Here is an 18432-nt window from a genome sequence, read left to right on the forward strand (position 1 = left end):
GAATGGATGGCAGACAGAGTGGCAATTAAAACAGCGGAGTGAAATTATCTGAACAACAGTTACAGATCATATGTAACAAACACTGTGTAATCATTTTGAGACAAAAGGACTCTACCGCAGTTAATTTCCTTATCTAAACAGTCAAAATTAAATAAATGATAAAGGCTTAGGATGTGGTAGTATTCTGAAGAGTACTTTTCCTAGTGAGCAATGTTTTTAGATCTTCTAACTGTAAAACATTATTTTAGTCTGGCGGTCTGTAAAAATTATTTTTGGACATCACAGTGATTCTAGCTAGTGGCTCCTACCTAAGAGAAAAGAGACGTCAGGAAAAGAGGGCATCTGAAGGCACCACACTAGCCTGCCCTGGAAAGGACAGGAAGGGTCAGAATGTGCCTCGTCTACCTGCATCACTGGCTCCTCTCTCCACACCCACATGTTTTCAGCTTTAAGAGTAAAAGAAAGGGGCTGGAGAGACGGCTCAGCAGGTAAGAGGGCTGACTGCTCTTCCAGAGGTCCTGAGTTCAATTCCCAGCACCCACATGGTGGCTCACAACCGTCTGTAGTGGGGTCTGATGTCCTCTTCCACCATAAAGGTGCACATGCAGATACAGCACTCATATACATACAATACATAAACAAAATCTTTTTAAAAAGGAAAGAGGGAAGGGCGTGGTGGCACACATCCTTTATCCCTGCACTATGAAGTCAGAGATAGGCTTATATCCGTGTGTTCCACAACAGCCTGGCCTACCTAGTAAGTTCCAAGCCAGCCAGGGCTACATTGTAAGACCTTGTCTTTAAAAAAAAAAAAAAAAAAAAAAAATCAACAAACAACAACCACCAAAGAGTAGGAAAGAATCTTGAGTGTATGTTGGTGTATACCTGTAATCCTAGAATTTAGGAGACAGAGACAAGAGGACCTCTCCAAATTTAAGGCCAACCTAAACTACATATTCAGACTCTGAATCAAAAGGAAAAAAATAAGAAAAATTAAAGGAAATCCAATTTTCTTTACCGCCTTGGTTAGGAATAGTCTTAATTATTTAGGGAGTTTTAGTGGCTTTTTGAATCATAGTGAATACAATCATGTCTGTATAAAAACCTACTTATGATGTGGTTGCTAAAGACTGCTCTGTTTCTGTGTAACACAGGAGTAGTCTCGACTGAGAAGCAAGGCTAGCATCATACATACGAATGCTCTCTCTCCTGCCTTCATCCTCTTTGACCACTGTCTCCTTCTTCTGGTGGTCCTGAGCCATCTGACTGGAATTCTCTTTATCACTGGATGGAGAATCACAGGCCCCATCAGATTTCTTCTCAGCAGCCTCTTCATCAACTTTCTCCAAAGGATGAATCTTCACAATCTTTACCTTGAGCATTTTCTCCTTTCCAACCTATACAAGTGGTAGAGAAAATTAAGAGATACTTAATAAGTAAATAGAACTAGAACCTAGAGAAATAGAAAACATGACCCAGTATGCATGCCCAATGTGGTGATTTGAATAACAATGCCCACAGGCTCATATATGTGACTGCTTAAGTCACCAGAGAGTGGCACTATTTGAAAGGGTTAGAAGGCAGGGCCTTGTTAGAAGAAGTGTGTCACTGGGGTGGGCTCTGAGGTTTCCAAGACCAAGCTAAGAATCCCAGCACTCGGGAGGCAGAAGCAGGTGGATCTCTGTGAGCTGGAGGCCAGCCTGGGCTACAGTTCGAGTTCCAGGACAGCCTGGGCTACCCGGTGAAACCCTGTCTTTATATTATATATATATATATATATATATATATATATATATATATATGTATGTATGTATGTATGTATGTATGTATGTATATATGTATGTATGTATGTGTGTGTATGTATATGTATATATGTATACACACACACACATATATATATAAAGTTACTTTAATCACAGCGTCTCTTCACAGAACAGTGACTAAGACACATCCAGGCACAGTAAACTTTGTTTCTCAGATTTCTAGGCCTAAACAAAGTATCTTAACAAATAAAATGAGCCTGACACACTATCATGTCTTGGAAGGGTGGGGAAGAATTGCTTTGAGTCAAAATCAGTCTGCAATACATAGTGAACTCCAGACCAGCCTGGACTTCAAAGACAGTTTCAGAAATCGACTAAACCAGTGGTTCTCAACCTTCCTACTGCCGTGACACCTGTGTGGCGACCCCAACCATAAAATTATTTCATTGCTACTTCATAACTATAATTTTGCTGCTGTTATGAATCATAAATATCTGATATCCAGGATATTTGGTTTTGACCTACAGGTTGAGAACCACTGAACTAAACAAACAAATGATCTGGTACAAAAATATTAAGCTAATCTATAATCCCCAGGAGGCCAAGGCAGGAAGATCAGGACCTCTCCAGCATCTTCTACACAGTGAGTTCAAGGTCAGCCTGGGCTACACAGCAGAGCCTTGTTTCAACACAGAAAATTTTAAAATAAAATAGAACAGCGGGCTGGCAAGATGGCTTGGCAGTTAAGAGTACTTGCTCTTACAGAGGACAGGGTTGGCTCTTAGGACCCATGTGGTACTCACAGCTATCTGTAACCCCTCTTCTAGGGGATCCAACAGGCATGCATTTGGTACACACACATTCATGCAGGCAAAACATTCATAAAGTAAAATAAATCTTAAATAATACTTCATTGCATAATTCATGTACTAAGAGTAATTGCAGTGCTAGCTTAATATATACCAAGTACAGTTCAAGAACCCGTGTGCTTTTTGCTTTATTTTCTGAGAGAGGATCTCACTGCAGTCCTGTGCAACCTGGAACTCACCACGCAGAGCAAACTCACCGAACTCTTGTGGTAATCCTCCTTCCTTTTCTCTCAAGTACTAGGACTACAAGTGTGTATCACCATATCCAGACAAGAACTTTCATTTTTCAAAAAGAAACTATATAAATTAATATCCAGTAGTTACAGAACCCATCTGCTAAAGGACTATCTTGTCTCCACTTAATTCCCTTCAGTGCCTATTATAAATGAGTTGTCTGGTCTCTTTTTGAATGTTAGTCTACTGTACTATCTAACTGTCTTACCACAGAAACTAATCGAGCTGGGCATGGTGGCACGTGCCTGGGATCCCAGAACTCTAGAGGAAGTTGCAGGATTGATACAGGAAAGGCAAGCCCAGTCCTATGGATTTACAAAGCAGCCTGAGCTACAATAAAACCCCATCCCAAACAAACACAAAAACAGAGACTGGAGAGAGAGCTCAGGGGTTACAGCATGCAAGGGACCTAGGGATGGTTCAAAGCACCCACATCCAAATGTTCACACAACCACCTTTGACTCCAATTCAAGGAGGATCAGACACCTCTGGTATACATGGCATCTGCATTCACATACTCATACCTACATAGGGAATTAAAAAGAAATCCTAAACACACACACACACACACACACACACCTGCATTCACATACTCATACCCACACGGGTAATTAAAAAGAAATAAAAGAAATGCTAAACTCCAGAGTACTGGGATTAAAGGTGTGCACCACCACTGCCCAATTCATTTCTACTTCCTGGACCCACTGCCTCCCTTTGTTTCCTTGAGGTCTGTTTAGAAATGACAATCTCTCTACTGCTCATAGCACCCAGGACTTCTGGTGAAGTGTTCTTTGTGCTAGATCAGACTGTTGTCCGACTTCAAAAGTCCCTTTACTAAACTCAATTCAATTATACCATTCAAGTCCACCATCTGTTTTTTGTCAAGATGTGACTGATACCAGGAATGTGATTAGAACTCAATAGACAGCCAGGTTTATATAGCATGCACTTAAAGGGAGAGGCATGAGGATCTCTTTGAGTTAGAAGTCAGTCTGGTCTACACAGTGAGTTCCAGAACTGGTAAGGCTATGTAGAAAGACTCTGTCTCAAAAACAACAATTACAAAGAGACAAAGCTAGAGAACTGCTTAAACATTAAGGCCCGCCTAGCATATAGTGAGACTATTTCAAAACCAAACCAGCCGGTAAACAAAATCACTGATAACCTCAGACATTACAAATAAAAATATAAAATACACAGAATGAGAGTAAATTCATTAAACACATTAATGAAATAAAGCGCAAGCAGAGTGAGGTATCGGTCAGGCATATATGAATTGAATCATCTCACCACTCATTGCCCACTACTAAAGCATACTCGCTCCGCCACTGAGCAGACAGCCTGCCACTGAAAAACCCGGCAATCACATTCTCCGTTTGCAAAGACAGGTAGTTATTTAAGTCAACATCTAAGTAATAGCATGCAAAGATATGGGGTTGCTTTAGTCTATTTGTGGAGACGTTTTCTTCTCCTACTTAGAAAAGCATTCTCCTGAAACCACTTCTACTCACTGAAGTTCTTTCTCACTCTCTTAATAAACCTATGTCCATGCTGGCAAGATGATTCAATGATAAAGGCATGTGCCAACAAACCTGTCAACCTGAGTTGTGCAAGTCAAAATCCAACTCCCATAGGCTGCTCTCTGACCTCCACATATGTACCGTTGTACAGGAGTGCCCACACATACATAATCATCAATATATAAATAAACAAATACAATGAGAACTCGTGTTAAATAAATCTTAAAAGACAGAAGGGAAAGAAGCAGGAGCGGCAGCAAGAAAGCATGTGTGCACGGTCTTCTTCATCTATGATCCCAACACTGGGGAGGCTGAGGCAGGAAGAGGCCCGCAACTCAGAGGACAGCCTGGGCTGTACGTAAGTTCTGAGCCAGCATGGGATGTAGAGCAACATCCTAAGTCAAAGCAACAAAAAAAGGAATAAGATAAAACGCTCTCAAAAAGTATTTTTAAAAAAAGGGCTGGAGAGATGGCTCAGAGGTTAAGAGCACTGGCTGTTCTTCCAGAGGTCCTGAGTTCAATTCCCAGGAACCACATGGTGGCTCACAACCATCTGTAATGAGATCTGGTGCCCTCTCCTGGCCCGCAAGGACACATGCAGGCAGAACATTGCATACATAATAAATAAATAAATCTTAAAAAAAAAAAAAAAAAGTATTTCATCGCCGGGTGGTTGCACCGCACACCTCTTATCCTGTTACTCCAGAGGCAGAGGCAGGCAGATCTCTGAGTTCGAGGCCAGCCTGGTCTACAGAGAGAGTTCTAGGACAGCCAGGGTTACAGAGATATTGTCTCTCAAAAGTAAACAAGAATGCAGGCACTTACCTCAAAGTCACACTCCTCTCCCACGGCATATTTGGTCATAATCTCCAGCCAGGCAGAGTCCACTAACTTCTCTAGGGAGGCTGTGTTATGATGAACCATTTCCAGAACAAGCTTCTCGTACCAGGTAGGGAACTCTTCCTTCAAACTATATATATATATATGTCAAGGTTAGCAAGAAAACACAAAAAACTTCACCCAGAAATTCATTCAAACTCTTTTAAAAAAGACTTAGCATTTTAGAGCAATTTTAAGGTAACAGCAAAACAAATACTTAAGAAAGAAAAAAAATTTTTTTCCCCCGAGACAGGGTTTCTCTGTAGCTTTGGAGGCTGTTCTGGAACTCACTTTGTAGACCAGGCTGGCCTGGAACTCACAGAGACTCGCCTGCCTCTGCCTCCCGCCCGGCTAAGAAAAGTTTTATTACTTGAGGATTTCAGACAATGTGTTTCACTCCCTAACCCCAAAACAAACATTTCTGCAGGAAATACATGCAGAGCACTGGAAAAGAAACAAGGATTAAAGAGCACATAGCGGGCTGGAGAGAGGGCTCATAACAAGGAAGAGCATTTGCTGTTCTTAGAGGACCCAAGTTCAGTTTCCAGCACACAAATAACAACTCACAACTATCCCTAGTATTAGGGGATCTAATGTCTCTCTGACCTCCTTATATGCCCAGCTAGCATGTGGTGCACATACTTCAATGCACAAAATAAACAAATCTAAAAAAATTGAAAAACAAAGCAAAACCCTATGCAACTGGTACTGAACTCAGAGATCTGTCAGCTCTGCCGCCTGGATTGGTGGAACTAAAGGTGTGCACCATCACTTTCGCCCGTTACTCTGCTTTTGCAGTGCACTTCTTTCAAGTGCAAATTCATTCCATCCCTTGATTATGTATGTTTCAAATGCATTCGCTCACTTCAAATGCGAAGTCAAAGAAGTCACCGCTCTCACTCATTTATCTAGCAAAAAGGAACTGTAACTGTCACACCAAGGATGGCAGTAAGCACTACAGAGTGGTCCTCAGACACTGCTAACAGCCTGTGTCAGTCCTTCTGAAAAGCAACCGGAGGGATGAAGAGATGGCTCCGTGGTTAAGAATACTGGCTGCTCTTCCAGGACCCACATTACAGCTCATAAATATCTGAAACTGCAGTTCAAGAGAATTCTAGCTTCTGAGAGCACTGCACTCACAGAGTATACAGACATACATGCAAGCAAAACACCTATACACAGAAAGTAAGGTTAATCTCAGAAAAACAGAAAAAAGCAACTGGGTAACACTCATCAAAACTGCTATATATGCAAAGATATTCACAGTTGGATTCCTTTAACAGAAAATAAAAAGCACAACTAGACATGGATAACTAGACATGCAATTTCAAGCATATCATTTTATACTTTGCTGAAGCACTGGGGAGGAATGGATCAAGTATGGGAACAATCATAGAAATGCCAGGTTAAGTGTGCCTAGTGAGGTACTACAGCATGAACCCGGGACATGTCAGCAAGCCTTCCAAAGAGCTGCCCTTCAGCCTTGTGTTAGGTTTGGATGATCTTGCTGCACTCTATACCATCCATAGCTACCTAAACCCCACAAAGTCAGTCTCTTCCCATTAATTCTCTCAAGTCAATCAAGTTTTGTTTTGGGTTTTTTAGTTTTGTTTAGTTTTGTTTGAGACAGGGTTTCTCTGTGTAGCTTTACGACTTTCCTGGATGGAACTCACTTGGTAGCCCAGGCTGGCCTTGAACTCACAGAGATCCGCCTGGCTCTGCCTCCCGAGTGCTGGGATTAAAGGCATGCGCCATCACCGCCCGGCTTCAATGAAGTTTTAAAAATTCATTGTCTGAGATTATTTCAGGAGAGAGAGGCTGAATGGTAAGTGCTCAGATTCTTTTACTCTAGATCACATCTTTTTTTTTTTTTTTTCCAGACAGGGTTTCTCTCTGTAGCTTTGGAGCTGTCCTGGACTAGCTTTGTAGACCAGGCTGGCCTCAAACTCACAAAGATCCACCACCCTCTGCCTCCCGAGTGCTGGGATTACAGGCGTACACTACCACCGCCCGGCAATCACATATCTTTTTAAAATAAAACTGGGCACTACTTTTTCTTAACAATGCTAGAAATCAAACCAGGGACCCTGAGTATGCTGGGCAAGTATTATACCATTGAATAACATTCCCCAGAATACTGCCATAATCAGAAAATAAAGATTTCTACCTTAACTAAATCCCCCCCCACCTTTTTTAAAATTTATTTTTAGATTTCCTTTTACATGTTATGTTTTACCTACACGTGTGTGTGTGTGTGTGTGTGTGTGTGTCTATGTGTGTGTGTGTGTATGTATGTATGTATTATGTATTACACGCATGCCAGATGCCCAAGGAGGTCAGAAGAGGGCATCAGATCCCCTGGAACTGGAGTTATGGATGATGGTGAACCACCATGTGGGTGCTGGGAATTGAACCCAAATGCTCTGTAAGAGCAACAAGTACTCTTAATCCAGAGCCATCTCGTCAGCCCCTTTCGCTCTTTTTCAATAATCCATCGCTTCTTACATTCTATTCTTAGTTACCAAATCACATAAAACATTTCCCAAGTGTATTTTGTAGAACTTCTGGCCAATACAGTTTTAGTCTGATTTTTGTTGCCTTGGTATTACTTCTAGATCATATCAGCCCTTTACTTAGAATGGTATTTCCAAAGTACTTACAAGGTTAAAAAAAAAAAAAAACACCCAAAAGCCTAGTAAAATAAGCGCACACATATAAAGACCAGCAAAATGCTACTAAGCAAGAGCACCCAGACGCCAGGACTGTACATTACCACAATGTACTCCATTCATGCCCCAAACCTCTACATACAAACCCTGCCTTAAGGGTGTATTATCCCCACCCACCTTTCTTGACACAGTGAAGACAGTGCCAAAGGGCAAGGCATCTGCTACTCACAGTTCAGCGACTTCCTGTTCCTCCTCCCAGGCCTCCTTGTGTGTTAGCTGACTGCTTCCAGTGCTCTTACAGGTCCAAATGCGCTCGCTGTATCTTTCCAAGCGGGCTTCATACTCTCTGTCAGCAGTGGCTCAGGAAAATAGCCAAGCAACAAAAAACCAACACACACTCAGAGAAGACCTCTCTAGAGAAGAAAAAGAATTCAAATATCCTTCTATAATGTAGAGCAAGATAAAATAAGAATGGACTCTGTTTAAGTCATAGATCCAAAGTAGGATCATAACTGAAGCATGATAACAGCTGGCCACATTTTACAACAAAATAATAATAATGGGCCATTTAGTTGGCTCGGTGACTGAAGACATCGCTACCGAGTTGGATGAACTGAGTTTGACCCCCATATTCCATATGGTAGAAGAAAAGAACTGACCCCCAAACAAGCTGTCCTCTCACCTCCACATGAGAACCATGCACAATAAATAAATTGCTGTAAAAAGAAATTTTAATATTTTGATACAAATTAAATTTCATGAACTCACCAAGGTTTCATTTCACAATTTTTACAGTACTACAAATTCAAAATAAAATTGTAAAAAGCCAGTCACGGTGGCACATGGCAAAAGGCAAATTAAAATACAAGTCATAGGGCTGGAGAGATGGCTCAGCTGTTCAGAGCACTGGTTGCTCTTTCAGAGGACTCACGTTCAAATCCTAGCAACCACATGGCAGCTTACAACTGTAACTCCAGTTCCAGGGGATCAGACACCCTCATACAGACATACATGCAGGTACAACACTGATGCACATAAAATAAAAATAAACAAACCATTTAAAAATAAAATAAAATACAAGTCACTTTTTTAGACAAGAGTCTTTTACTTGTAACTAGTTGGCTGAGAGTGAGTTCCAGCAGGGATGGTAGGAAAGTTGACACAGCATATGTATGTATGGCACTATTCTATTCTCTTCTCCCATCTCACTCAGGAAGTGAGTGAAGCCATAAACCCAAAGCAAATCTGCATGCCTCTCCTTTCTAAGTGCTAAAGGTATGTACCACCACACCCAGCAGGAATAAGGATTTAAGGTTAAATGAAACTTAACACAACTCAGATGGTCACAAAGTTTATTCCACAGGGGCTGGTGAGATGGCTCAGAGGTTAAGAGCACCAACTGCTCTTCCAAAGGACTCGGCTTCAATTCCCTGCACCCACATGGCAGCTAACAACTGTCTGTAATTCCAGTTCCTGGGAACCTGATATCCATGGCAAAACACCAAAGCACATAAAATAAAAATGAAAAAATAAAGTTTACCCCACAGGGGCTGGAGAGATGGTTCATCAGTTAAGAACACTTACTGTTCTGGCAGAGGGCTCAGATTAGGTTCCCAGCACCCACACAGTGGCTCACAACCATCCATAACACCAATTCCAAGGGTTTCAGTACCTCCTTACTTCCTTAGACACCTGGCACGAATGTGGGACATATACACACATGCAAGTGAAACACTTCTAAAATAAGATAAAGAAACCTAAAATGGACTTTAAAAATTCAGTCTACATTAAGATAAGATGACCACATGCCACAGGCAGTTTGGGGTAAATGCCATCAGCCCTTCTATCTACCTTGGAAACACTTGTTCCTTCCTAAGACTTAAAAAACAAATTCCAGGCTGGGACTGTCACTCAGTGGTAGGGCATCTGCCTCAGCATGCATCAGACTGTCTGTCCAATTCCAGTATCACAAGACAAAATAATTAAGCCAACTGCATACACTCCTAACCATCACTTTGATATACAATTTATTCCAGTCTTTATGTTGGCTCTGCTAACACTAACTTCACCAAACCATTAACTAGTTGTTCAGTCTTCCTGAGTGAGACGGGAGAAGAGAACAGAATAGTACGACTTTCCCACCATCCCAACTGGAACTCACTATCAGCCAGCCATACTCAAATTCCAACAGCAAGTAACCAGTTTACTTCTGTGCACCAATAGTAACAGATGCTATACAGGAAAACAAACTGAGCTGCAACTAGAGCTAGCTGCCAATCCCAGTACGTTCCAAGCAACATGCTTTATCTTGGCTCAAAGTAGTTAAAGGCAGTCGTGGCACTCGCCTGTGATCCCAACACCTAGGAGGAAGGGGCAGGAAGATCAGGAGTTCAGGGCATCCTCAGTTACACAACTTGGGCCATATGAAACCTTGTCTCAAAAAACAAAAACAAAAACAAAACAAATTAAAAAGGGAGGACAACTGTAAAAGACTACTGAGTCAGGAGCCTCTAAATTCTATTTTAGATTTTAGGTTACCAAAAGTCACTCACTCCCAAGTAACCACGCACAGAAAATGTCAATTGAGGTTTTTGTTTCAGCAACTGCTCTACATGTAATTAAGACAAAATGTCAAAGCAATTCTCAAAAGGTTAAGCAATCTATAACTGATAAGGTATTTTCAAATCCTAGACTTATGTCATTATGCATTTACTTTTCATGACTTGAAGAACTACTCTTACCACAATATGGTGCTTTATTCTCTTCCACCTAGTAATATTTACTTCTTTCAAAAGCACCTGACTGTGGTGGTTTAAGTGAGAATGGTCCCATTAGGCTCTTATATATGAATGCTTGGTCATTAGGAAGTGGCACTATTTGAGAAGGATTAGGAGGTGTGGCCTTGCTGGAGTATGGATAGCCTTGTTGGAGAAAGTGTTACTGGGGGTGGGCCAGTGTCTTGCTCTTCCTGCTGCCTGTGGGTCAGAATGTAGAACTCTGTTACTCTGCCTGTGTGTCACCATGTCCCCACCCTCCCCACCATGACAACTGTCTAAACCTTTGAAACTGTAAGCAAGCCCCAATTCAATGCTTTCTGTTGTAAAAGTTGCTGTAGTCATGGTGTCTCTTCATAGAAATAGAACACTGACCAAGACACCGACAGTCTTTAAAAGTGGCCCAACAATATATGGAAGTTTAAATAGCATAGCTAAAGAGGCTGGGTAGATGGCTCTGTGGGTAAGAGCACCTGGTGCTCTTGCAGAGACCCTAGGTTTAGTTCCCAGCATCAAAATTCACAACTATCTGTAGAGTTCCGGGGGCTGTGACATTCTCTTCGGACCACCGGACACTAGACATGCAGGTGGTGCATAAACACACATGCGGGAAACAGCCATGCACATAAATTAGCAAAGGAACAAACAAGAAACCCAAGCAACTAAAGATGGGCACAGTGGTACATACTTGCAATCCCAGCACTCTAGAGGCTGGAGTCTGTCACAAACACACACAAGAATACTAATAAAGCCAACTCTCAGATTTGCTTTTTAATTCTATCTTTTCTCTCTTTGGATCATACTGCCAATCAATTAACAACTCTAATCTGGCAAAATCTATTATATTAAATTAACTGGGCATTGTCATACACTTGTAATCTCAATACATGGAAGGTGGAGGCAGGAAGACTGCCCCAAGTTCAAAGCCAGCCTGTGCCACACACAAAGTTTGAAACCAGCATGGGCTATAATGCAACAGAAAATAAACCCCATCAAAACTACAACTTTGGGAGATGCAGAGATGGCTCAGAGTTTAAGATCAGAGGGCCTGGGGGGGTTTATTCCCAGCACCCACATGGCAACTCACAACCATCCCTAACTCCAGTTTCCAGGACTCTGTCCCCTCTTCTGGCCTCTGAAAGTACTAGGTACACGCAGGCAAAACACCCATACATATACAACAATTTTATTTTAATTTTTAAAGATTTATTCAAGCCGGAGGTGGTGGCACATGCCTGATTCCGTCATTCGGGAGGCAGAGGCAGATGGATCACTGTGAGTTCGAGGCCAGCCTGGTCCACAGAGCTAGTCCAGGACAGGCTCCAAAACTACAGAGAAACCATCTCTTGGAAAACAAAACAAAACAAAAAGATTTATTGGAGCTTGGTATGGTGGTGGCGCACGCTTTTAACCCCAGCACTGGGGAGGCAGAGGCAGGCTGATCTCTGTGAGTTCCAGGGCAGCCTGATCTACAAAGTGAACTTCAGGACAGCCAGGGCTGTTACACAGAGAAACCCTGTCTTGAGAAACCAAAACCAAACCAAAACAACAACAAAAAGATTTATTTAAAACTATAACCTAATTCCATTTACAGTTACCAACTCTTCAAACATGCTCTGCTCAGTCTAAGAGTCAGATATACTGTGCAAGTCCCTCAGTAAGTCATCTATGAGTTCTTGTAGCACACCACAAAACTCCTAAGATGGTTGTTACCAAAATTCAGCAAATACAACAAACAACTGATGCACACAACAAAAGTATGAGTCTACAGCAGGCTGTTGGTAGCTCCAGCTCCTGCTTAAAACCCAGCTTTACTTAATAGAACATCCTATGGCCAAATATCAAAAACCGTTAGCTGGGTCTAGTGATGCACACCTACAGTACCACCAGTCAGGCTGGAGGGACTGCCTAAAGTTCCAGGCCAGCCAGAGCTAAATAAAACATACACAAAGTAAAAACCAAGTAAAAGCTAGGCTGGATATTTTTAAGTCAGACTATAACTCAAAAAACTAAACAGGGCGGGAGGGTCGGACGTGTGGCACACACCTTTAGTCCCAGCACTCAGGAGGCAAAATCAGGTGGATCTCTGTGAGTCTGAGTCTGCATAGTGAGTTCCAGGACAGCCAGGGCTGCATAGGAAGACCCTGTCTCAAAACAAACAAACAAACAAACAAACAAACAAACAAACAAGGCTGGAGAAATGACTCAACGATAAACAGTACTGATTGCTGCTCTTCCAGAGGATCCGGGTTCAATTCCCAGTACCCACATGGCATCTTGCAACTGTCCGTAACTACAGTCCCAGGGGACCCTACTCTTTCTTCAGACCTCCATGAGTACCAGGAACACAGTTAGTGTGATTCATTTATGCAGGTAAACACTCAGACACATGAAATAAATCTAAAAGCATCAACAAATATATACCAAACCTGATTTTAATAAACTAATGTTCTAGCAAGAGTATCTTGCCTATGGTACTACCCTATCAAAGAATAGCCCAGATTCAGAGGGACAATACAATTGATACAATCTATGATAGTGATAATACGCAATCATTAAATGCATGAATTATCTGCAAATTCATTTTCTTTTTTAAAGATTAAAACCAATTTGTGTGTGTAGGTGTCTGTGAATGTGTGAATGAATGCATGCTATGTATGTATAGTACCTACAGAAGCCAGAAGGGGGCATTATATTCCTTTGGAGCTGGAGTTACACAGGGTCGTGAGCCTGCAATCTGAGGTCCTCTGGTAGAGCCTCAAAAGCTCCTAACTCTTAACATTGAGCCATCTCTTCAGCCCTTTTGCTTTTGAGACAGGGTCTTCTTGTACCCAGGCTGGCCTAAAATCCCTTTTCCTCCTGCCTCAGTTTCAGAATGCTGGGATTACAGCCATGAGCCACTAGTCGGCTTACACAGTAAATTCAAGGACAAGTACCAAGTACTGTCAAGAACACACGGGCTTACTGCTTTAAGGTGGAACAGAAAAACTTGCTGTAGCTACATGCAATCAAAAGAAAGAGAAAATTAATCTTGTTAAAAATATAACCATAAATACAAATTGTGGAGTGGTAATACTTCAAATACAGCCGTTGCTCAACCATACATCTGCTCTCCGCCTCATAAAGGACCATGCCAACCAGCCAGCCACACAGTCCAGAGCTCTCTAAACCACCTCAAAGTGCTCCCACTTCTGGAAATTTCCAGGAGAGCAATTTGCTCTCAATATAATCGGTTTAAAGAATTCCTCTGTTAAAAAGTTCTAAACACTGGTATAGGAAACTCTAAAAAAAAGAATGTTTATTAAATACACACCATTTAAAATGATTCAGGTTTCACTTTTCATTAAGAAAACATCTGTAGAACTAGGGAAATGGTACTATAATGGTGCCTGCCTAGCATGCTCCACAATGTACACCTTGGCATACACAGGATTACACACCCACTCCCCCATACAATAAATAAATAAACAGAGCCTTTGTTAATAGTTCTTAATTAGCTGGCTATGACCATTTTTTAAATGGCTCAGTATACCCGTTAGACTTGGAATTTCTCTCTTTTTTGAAATATTTATTATACTGCACTAGAATCAGACTGAAAAAGAAAACCACCTCTGATATTAGTGTAATCATCAATAGTTCAAAAACAATAGCTTGGTGTGGTACCCTACAATTTTAATACTATCATTCAGGAGGCTGAGGCAGGCAAATCTCTGTGAGTTTAAGGACAGACAGCCTGGACTACATGAGTTCCAGGCCAACCAGTGTTACATAGTGAGAACCCTGCCTCAATAAAAAAAAAAAATACATAAATGAATGAATGACATATAGAGAGACTATGTTAAGAGTCCCAGAAGTAAACTTTCACTCTACCAATATCATGGAAATTGTTTTTAAAAGTAAGTATGGCACCTTTGAAATAATGTACTTAGTAGAGCTAAAAACACTTAATATCGTCTAATTATAGCTCATATCACAAACTGACAGAGTAGATTAATATTTCAGTAAATGTGGGGGGGGCATTGCTGGAGAGATGGCTCAGCAGTTAGGAGCACTTGCTGTCCTTGCATAGGATCTAGGTTTAGTTCTCAGCTAACATAGTGACAACCATCTACGGACACACATGGCGCATATACATACATGTAGGCAAAACACATGCACACAAAATACACAAGTCTTAAAAGAATTTTAATTTAATTAAAATCAAAGGAGGAGGTGGGGCATGCACGGTGGCACAAGACTGCGATCCTCGCACCCAGAGACCCCTCACCTGGGAGGCTGAAGCGGGATCACAGCTCAAGGGCAACTTGAGCTGTGTCCCAGACACTGCAGCTCAGTAGTACAGCATGTACTTAGCATCCACAAGGCCCTGGGTCCATCCCGAGCATCACAGCTCCTTCTTTTTCCCAGTGACTGTAAGCCCAGCTCTCATTGTCTACACTCAGAGCGTATGACCTTTAACACACCAACTTCAACTCTCCTGGACCATCGGCAGGCAGACAGGAGATCTAGACCACCTCGAAGACCCATTTCAGCTCAGACATGCTAGAGGCATACATGATCAAAATTACCCCACGGAGGCCAGGCATGTGTGCACGCCTTTAGTCCCAACACTTAGAGGAGGGAGAGGTAGGAGGAGCTCTGAGTTTCAGGCCAGTTTGGTCTATAAAATGAGTTCCAGGCTTGACAGAGCTACAGAGTGAAACCCTGTCACAAAAGGAAAAAAAAAAAACAACAACAACAACAACAAATATACATGGACTAGAGTCAACAGTGAAGTTAAGTGCAGAGGACCTGGGTTCAATTCCCAGCATCTAGACAGTGCTCACAAATCATCTGTAAGTCCAGTTCCAGGGCATCCAATGCTCTCATCTGGCCCCCAGAAGAACCAGGAACATGAGTGATACATAGATACACACACACACACACACACACACACACACACACACACACAGGCAAAACACTCAGACAGATAAAACTAACAAGGAGGAAAAAAAAGACTCCTTGTCCAAGACTGGCTGTAGGTGAACTGGGATTCAGAACCGACACTAACAAAAATGAAGCTGTCCTGGATGGTGCTGGGGTAAAGGCCTATATAAGCCCAGTTCAAGGCCTACCTAAGAGACACAGTGAGTTCAGAGCCAGCCTCAGCATTTTAATGATGCCCTGACTCAAAATAAAGACAGAGGGCTATGCATGTAGTGTACTTGGCAGTGCAAGGCCCTAGGTTCAATCCCCCAAGTACTGAGGAGGGAAGGCAGTGAAATTACCCTAAGTATTCAAAACACTATATTAAAGCCAAGATCAAGCTGAGTAGGTGGACACCTGCAATCCCGACACTTGGGAGGTTGAGGCAGGGGAACTGGGCATTCAAGGCCAGCTTCCAAAACATAAATTAGAAGTCATCCTGGATTAAAACAAACACCAATGAAACAAAGGCCAAGAGTACATTGAAGTAGTTCACTAGAATCCTTTCTGATCTACAGGTACAGCAGAAATTACAACAAAATCTAGTCTTTTAAAGGAAAGGGGATGATAAAAGTAGTTTGATACAGAAATCTTATCTTTTTAAAAAACAAGCCAATGAACATGCAGTGATGGCAAACTGCCTTTAAAGCCAACACTCAAGAGGCAGAGGCAGGTGGATCTGAGTTCGAGGCCAGCCTGGTCTACAGAACAAGTTCCAAGACAGCCAGGACTACAGAGAGAAACCCTGTCTCAAAAAAACAAAACAAAACAAAGAAGCAAACCAACAAGCTTAAAAGATTCATCTGACATTTCCCCAACCCTGCAAAAAAGTGATACAACTTTTAACTAAAAGGTCAAGAAATCTTAAAGCAATGATCAGAGATGCAGACTTCCTATTTTAAAACACCAGTTTCACATTCCTAAAACAAAAAAAACGATAAGGACGTCTCGGTATTTTTACCTACTTTTAACTCTACTGAACGGTGGCACAGGCTTGTATGTAAGGTTGATCAAGCCGAGGCAGGGTTACCGCAGGCTATGCAATTGATTAAAGACAGCGTGAACAACATGGTAAGATTTTTGTCTCAAAAAAATAAATAAGTAAAGAAATAATAAAATTTGAAAAAGAAAAGGAAAGAAGGCAAGCCAGTTGGGGAGGGGGAAAAAGAAGGGTCAGAATTCAAGTCCGGTCTCGAGTGCACAGTGAGTTCGAGGCCAGTCTGAGCTACACAAAGCACCCTCCCAAGAAAGAAAGAAAAAGCAAACTTGTACGTTTCAAACCTGCTTGTTCTCTGGCAACGAAAACGCCACCAGTACCATCAAGGCACCTTTCTGCTCCCCGCCACCTCCAGCGGGTGAGAAGTTAATGCCAGGTTTTGCGATGTACGGTTCTGTCAATTCATCCCCGGCCTCAAGTCCACTCGGGAGGAGGAAAACAAAACCCACACCCCACATCAGTGTCGTCCCCGCCACCCCACCCCGCCGCACAGCCCAGACAAGACGCCGGGGAAGCTTGTACCAGCCGGGTCACGCGGCCGCGCCGGCCCCATTTCAGAAAACTTCACTTGACGCTTTCATTGATAGGAACGGAAGAGAAATAAAACGCGCAGAGGAAACCCGGCTCCCCTCCCCGGTCGGTCACTTAGGGCCCGGCGCCAAGTTGGGGAGGAGGGACCTGGTGCCGCGATCGTCACCCGAGCCCCGGGGACAAAGTCGGGGAGAAAGGATGGAGGCGCGCGGTTCCGGGGAGGACGGCCGGAGACGGCCGGATGGGTTCCGCCGCGGAGATCCCGGCCCGCGGAGGCCGGGCCCGGGCATGGCGGCCCGCGGAGGGCCCGGTGCGGTGACAGCTGCCCCGCGAGCCGCGCGCGGCCCATTCGCATCTCGCCATCTCCATCCCTCGCCCTGCGCAGCCGCGGCGCGGCCGGGCGTCCACATCGCGCACAAGGTGGGGGGGAAAAAAAAAAGGATACTCCCGGGTGCGGAAGGCCTCCTGAGTGTGCGGGATGGTGAAGAGCGGCTCCTCTCCCGGCAGCGGCTTCACCAGCGGGAAGGGCTTGCGGCCCAGCAGCGGCGCCATCGCGGCAGCGGCGGGGACGGAGCGCCGGAGGCTCGGCCGCTCCGCCTCGCAGAGCTAGGCCCCGGCGGCTCCGAGCGAACGAGCGGGCGAGCGAAGCGCCTGGCTCCCGGGGCGATGGGGGAGGGGAGGGGTGAGAGGGCGGCGCGAACTCCGGCTTCCCTCAGAGCTGGCGGGACCGCGCCACGGCCATGGGAGCAAAGGGGGACGCCCGCGAGGGGAAGGAACCGAGGGGTTCTCCTCGCTCCTCCCGGCGGCTTTCACCTCTCGCCGATCTCCGCCGCGGCGGCCGCTAGTCACGACTCCTCTCCAGCGGGCACGGGAGGAAATTATTGAAAAATGGCGGGAGATTCCCTTCCTCCCCCCCGCTGCCGGGCCAGCGCACACACTAACTTGCTCCTCCGTGGCGCCCTGGGACGGAGGCCCCGATAGGCGGAGGGCCGGTCGGCGCTCATAGTCTATTGGCTCCGAGCGGCTGCCGCTCCGCGCTCGAGTCCCGCCCCCTGGGGCCCAGCCGCGGGGTTTGGTTGCAGCGCACTAGAGGGCAGTCTGAAAAGGTGAAAGGTCACGTTATGTAAGAGCCGGTGACGGGCGCGCGGGCCTCCCGTGGCGGACTTAGAAAGTAATGGGACAGTGAGGAAGAGGGGGAGGACGAAAGGTGGAGGACTCCAAGAGGTCGGAG

The 18432-nt window shown here is 43.9% G+C and overlaps 1 protein-coding gene across 1 annotated transcript in view; it reads right to left on the bottom strand.

Annotated features, from left to right (window-relative positions):
• Positions 1-18155, bottom strand: part of Baz1b (bromodomain adjacent to zinc finger domain 1B) — a 58330-nt gene extending 40175 nt beyond the window's left edge. The window contains exons 1-4 of the mRNA XM_036172684.1: positions 17647-18155; positions 8164-8280; positions 5212-5356; positions 1196-1397 (exon numbers count right to left, since the gene is read on the bottom strand). Of these exons, the coding sequence (XP_036028577.1) occupies positions 1196-1397; positions 5212-5356; positions 8164-8280; positions 17647-17753 (571 nt within the window). The 5' untranslated portion in view covers positions 17754-18155. The remainder of the gene's footprint in view (positions 1-1195; positions 1398-5211; positions 5357-8163; positions 8281-17646) is intronic.
• Positions 18156-18432: the final 277 nt, after the last annotated feature.

This window comes from Onychomys torridus, chromosome 22 (genome assembly GCF_903995425.1).
Source record: "Onychomys torridus chromosome 22, mOncTor1.1, whole genome shotgun sequence".
Taxonomy (NCBI): domain Eukaryota; kingdom Metazoa; phylum Chordata; class Mammalia; order Rodentia; family Cricetidae; genus Onychomys; species Onychomys torridus.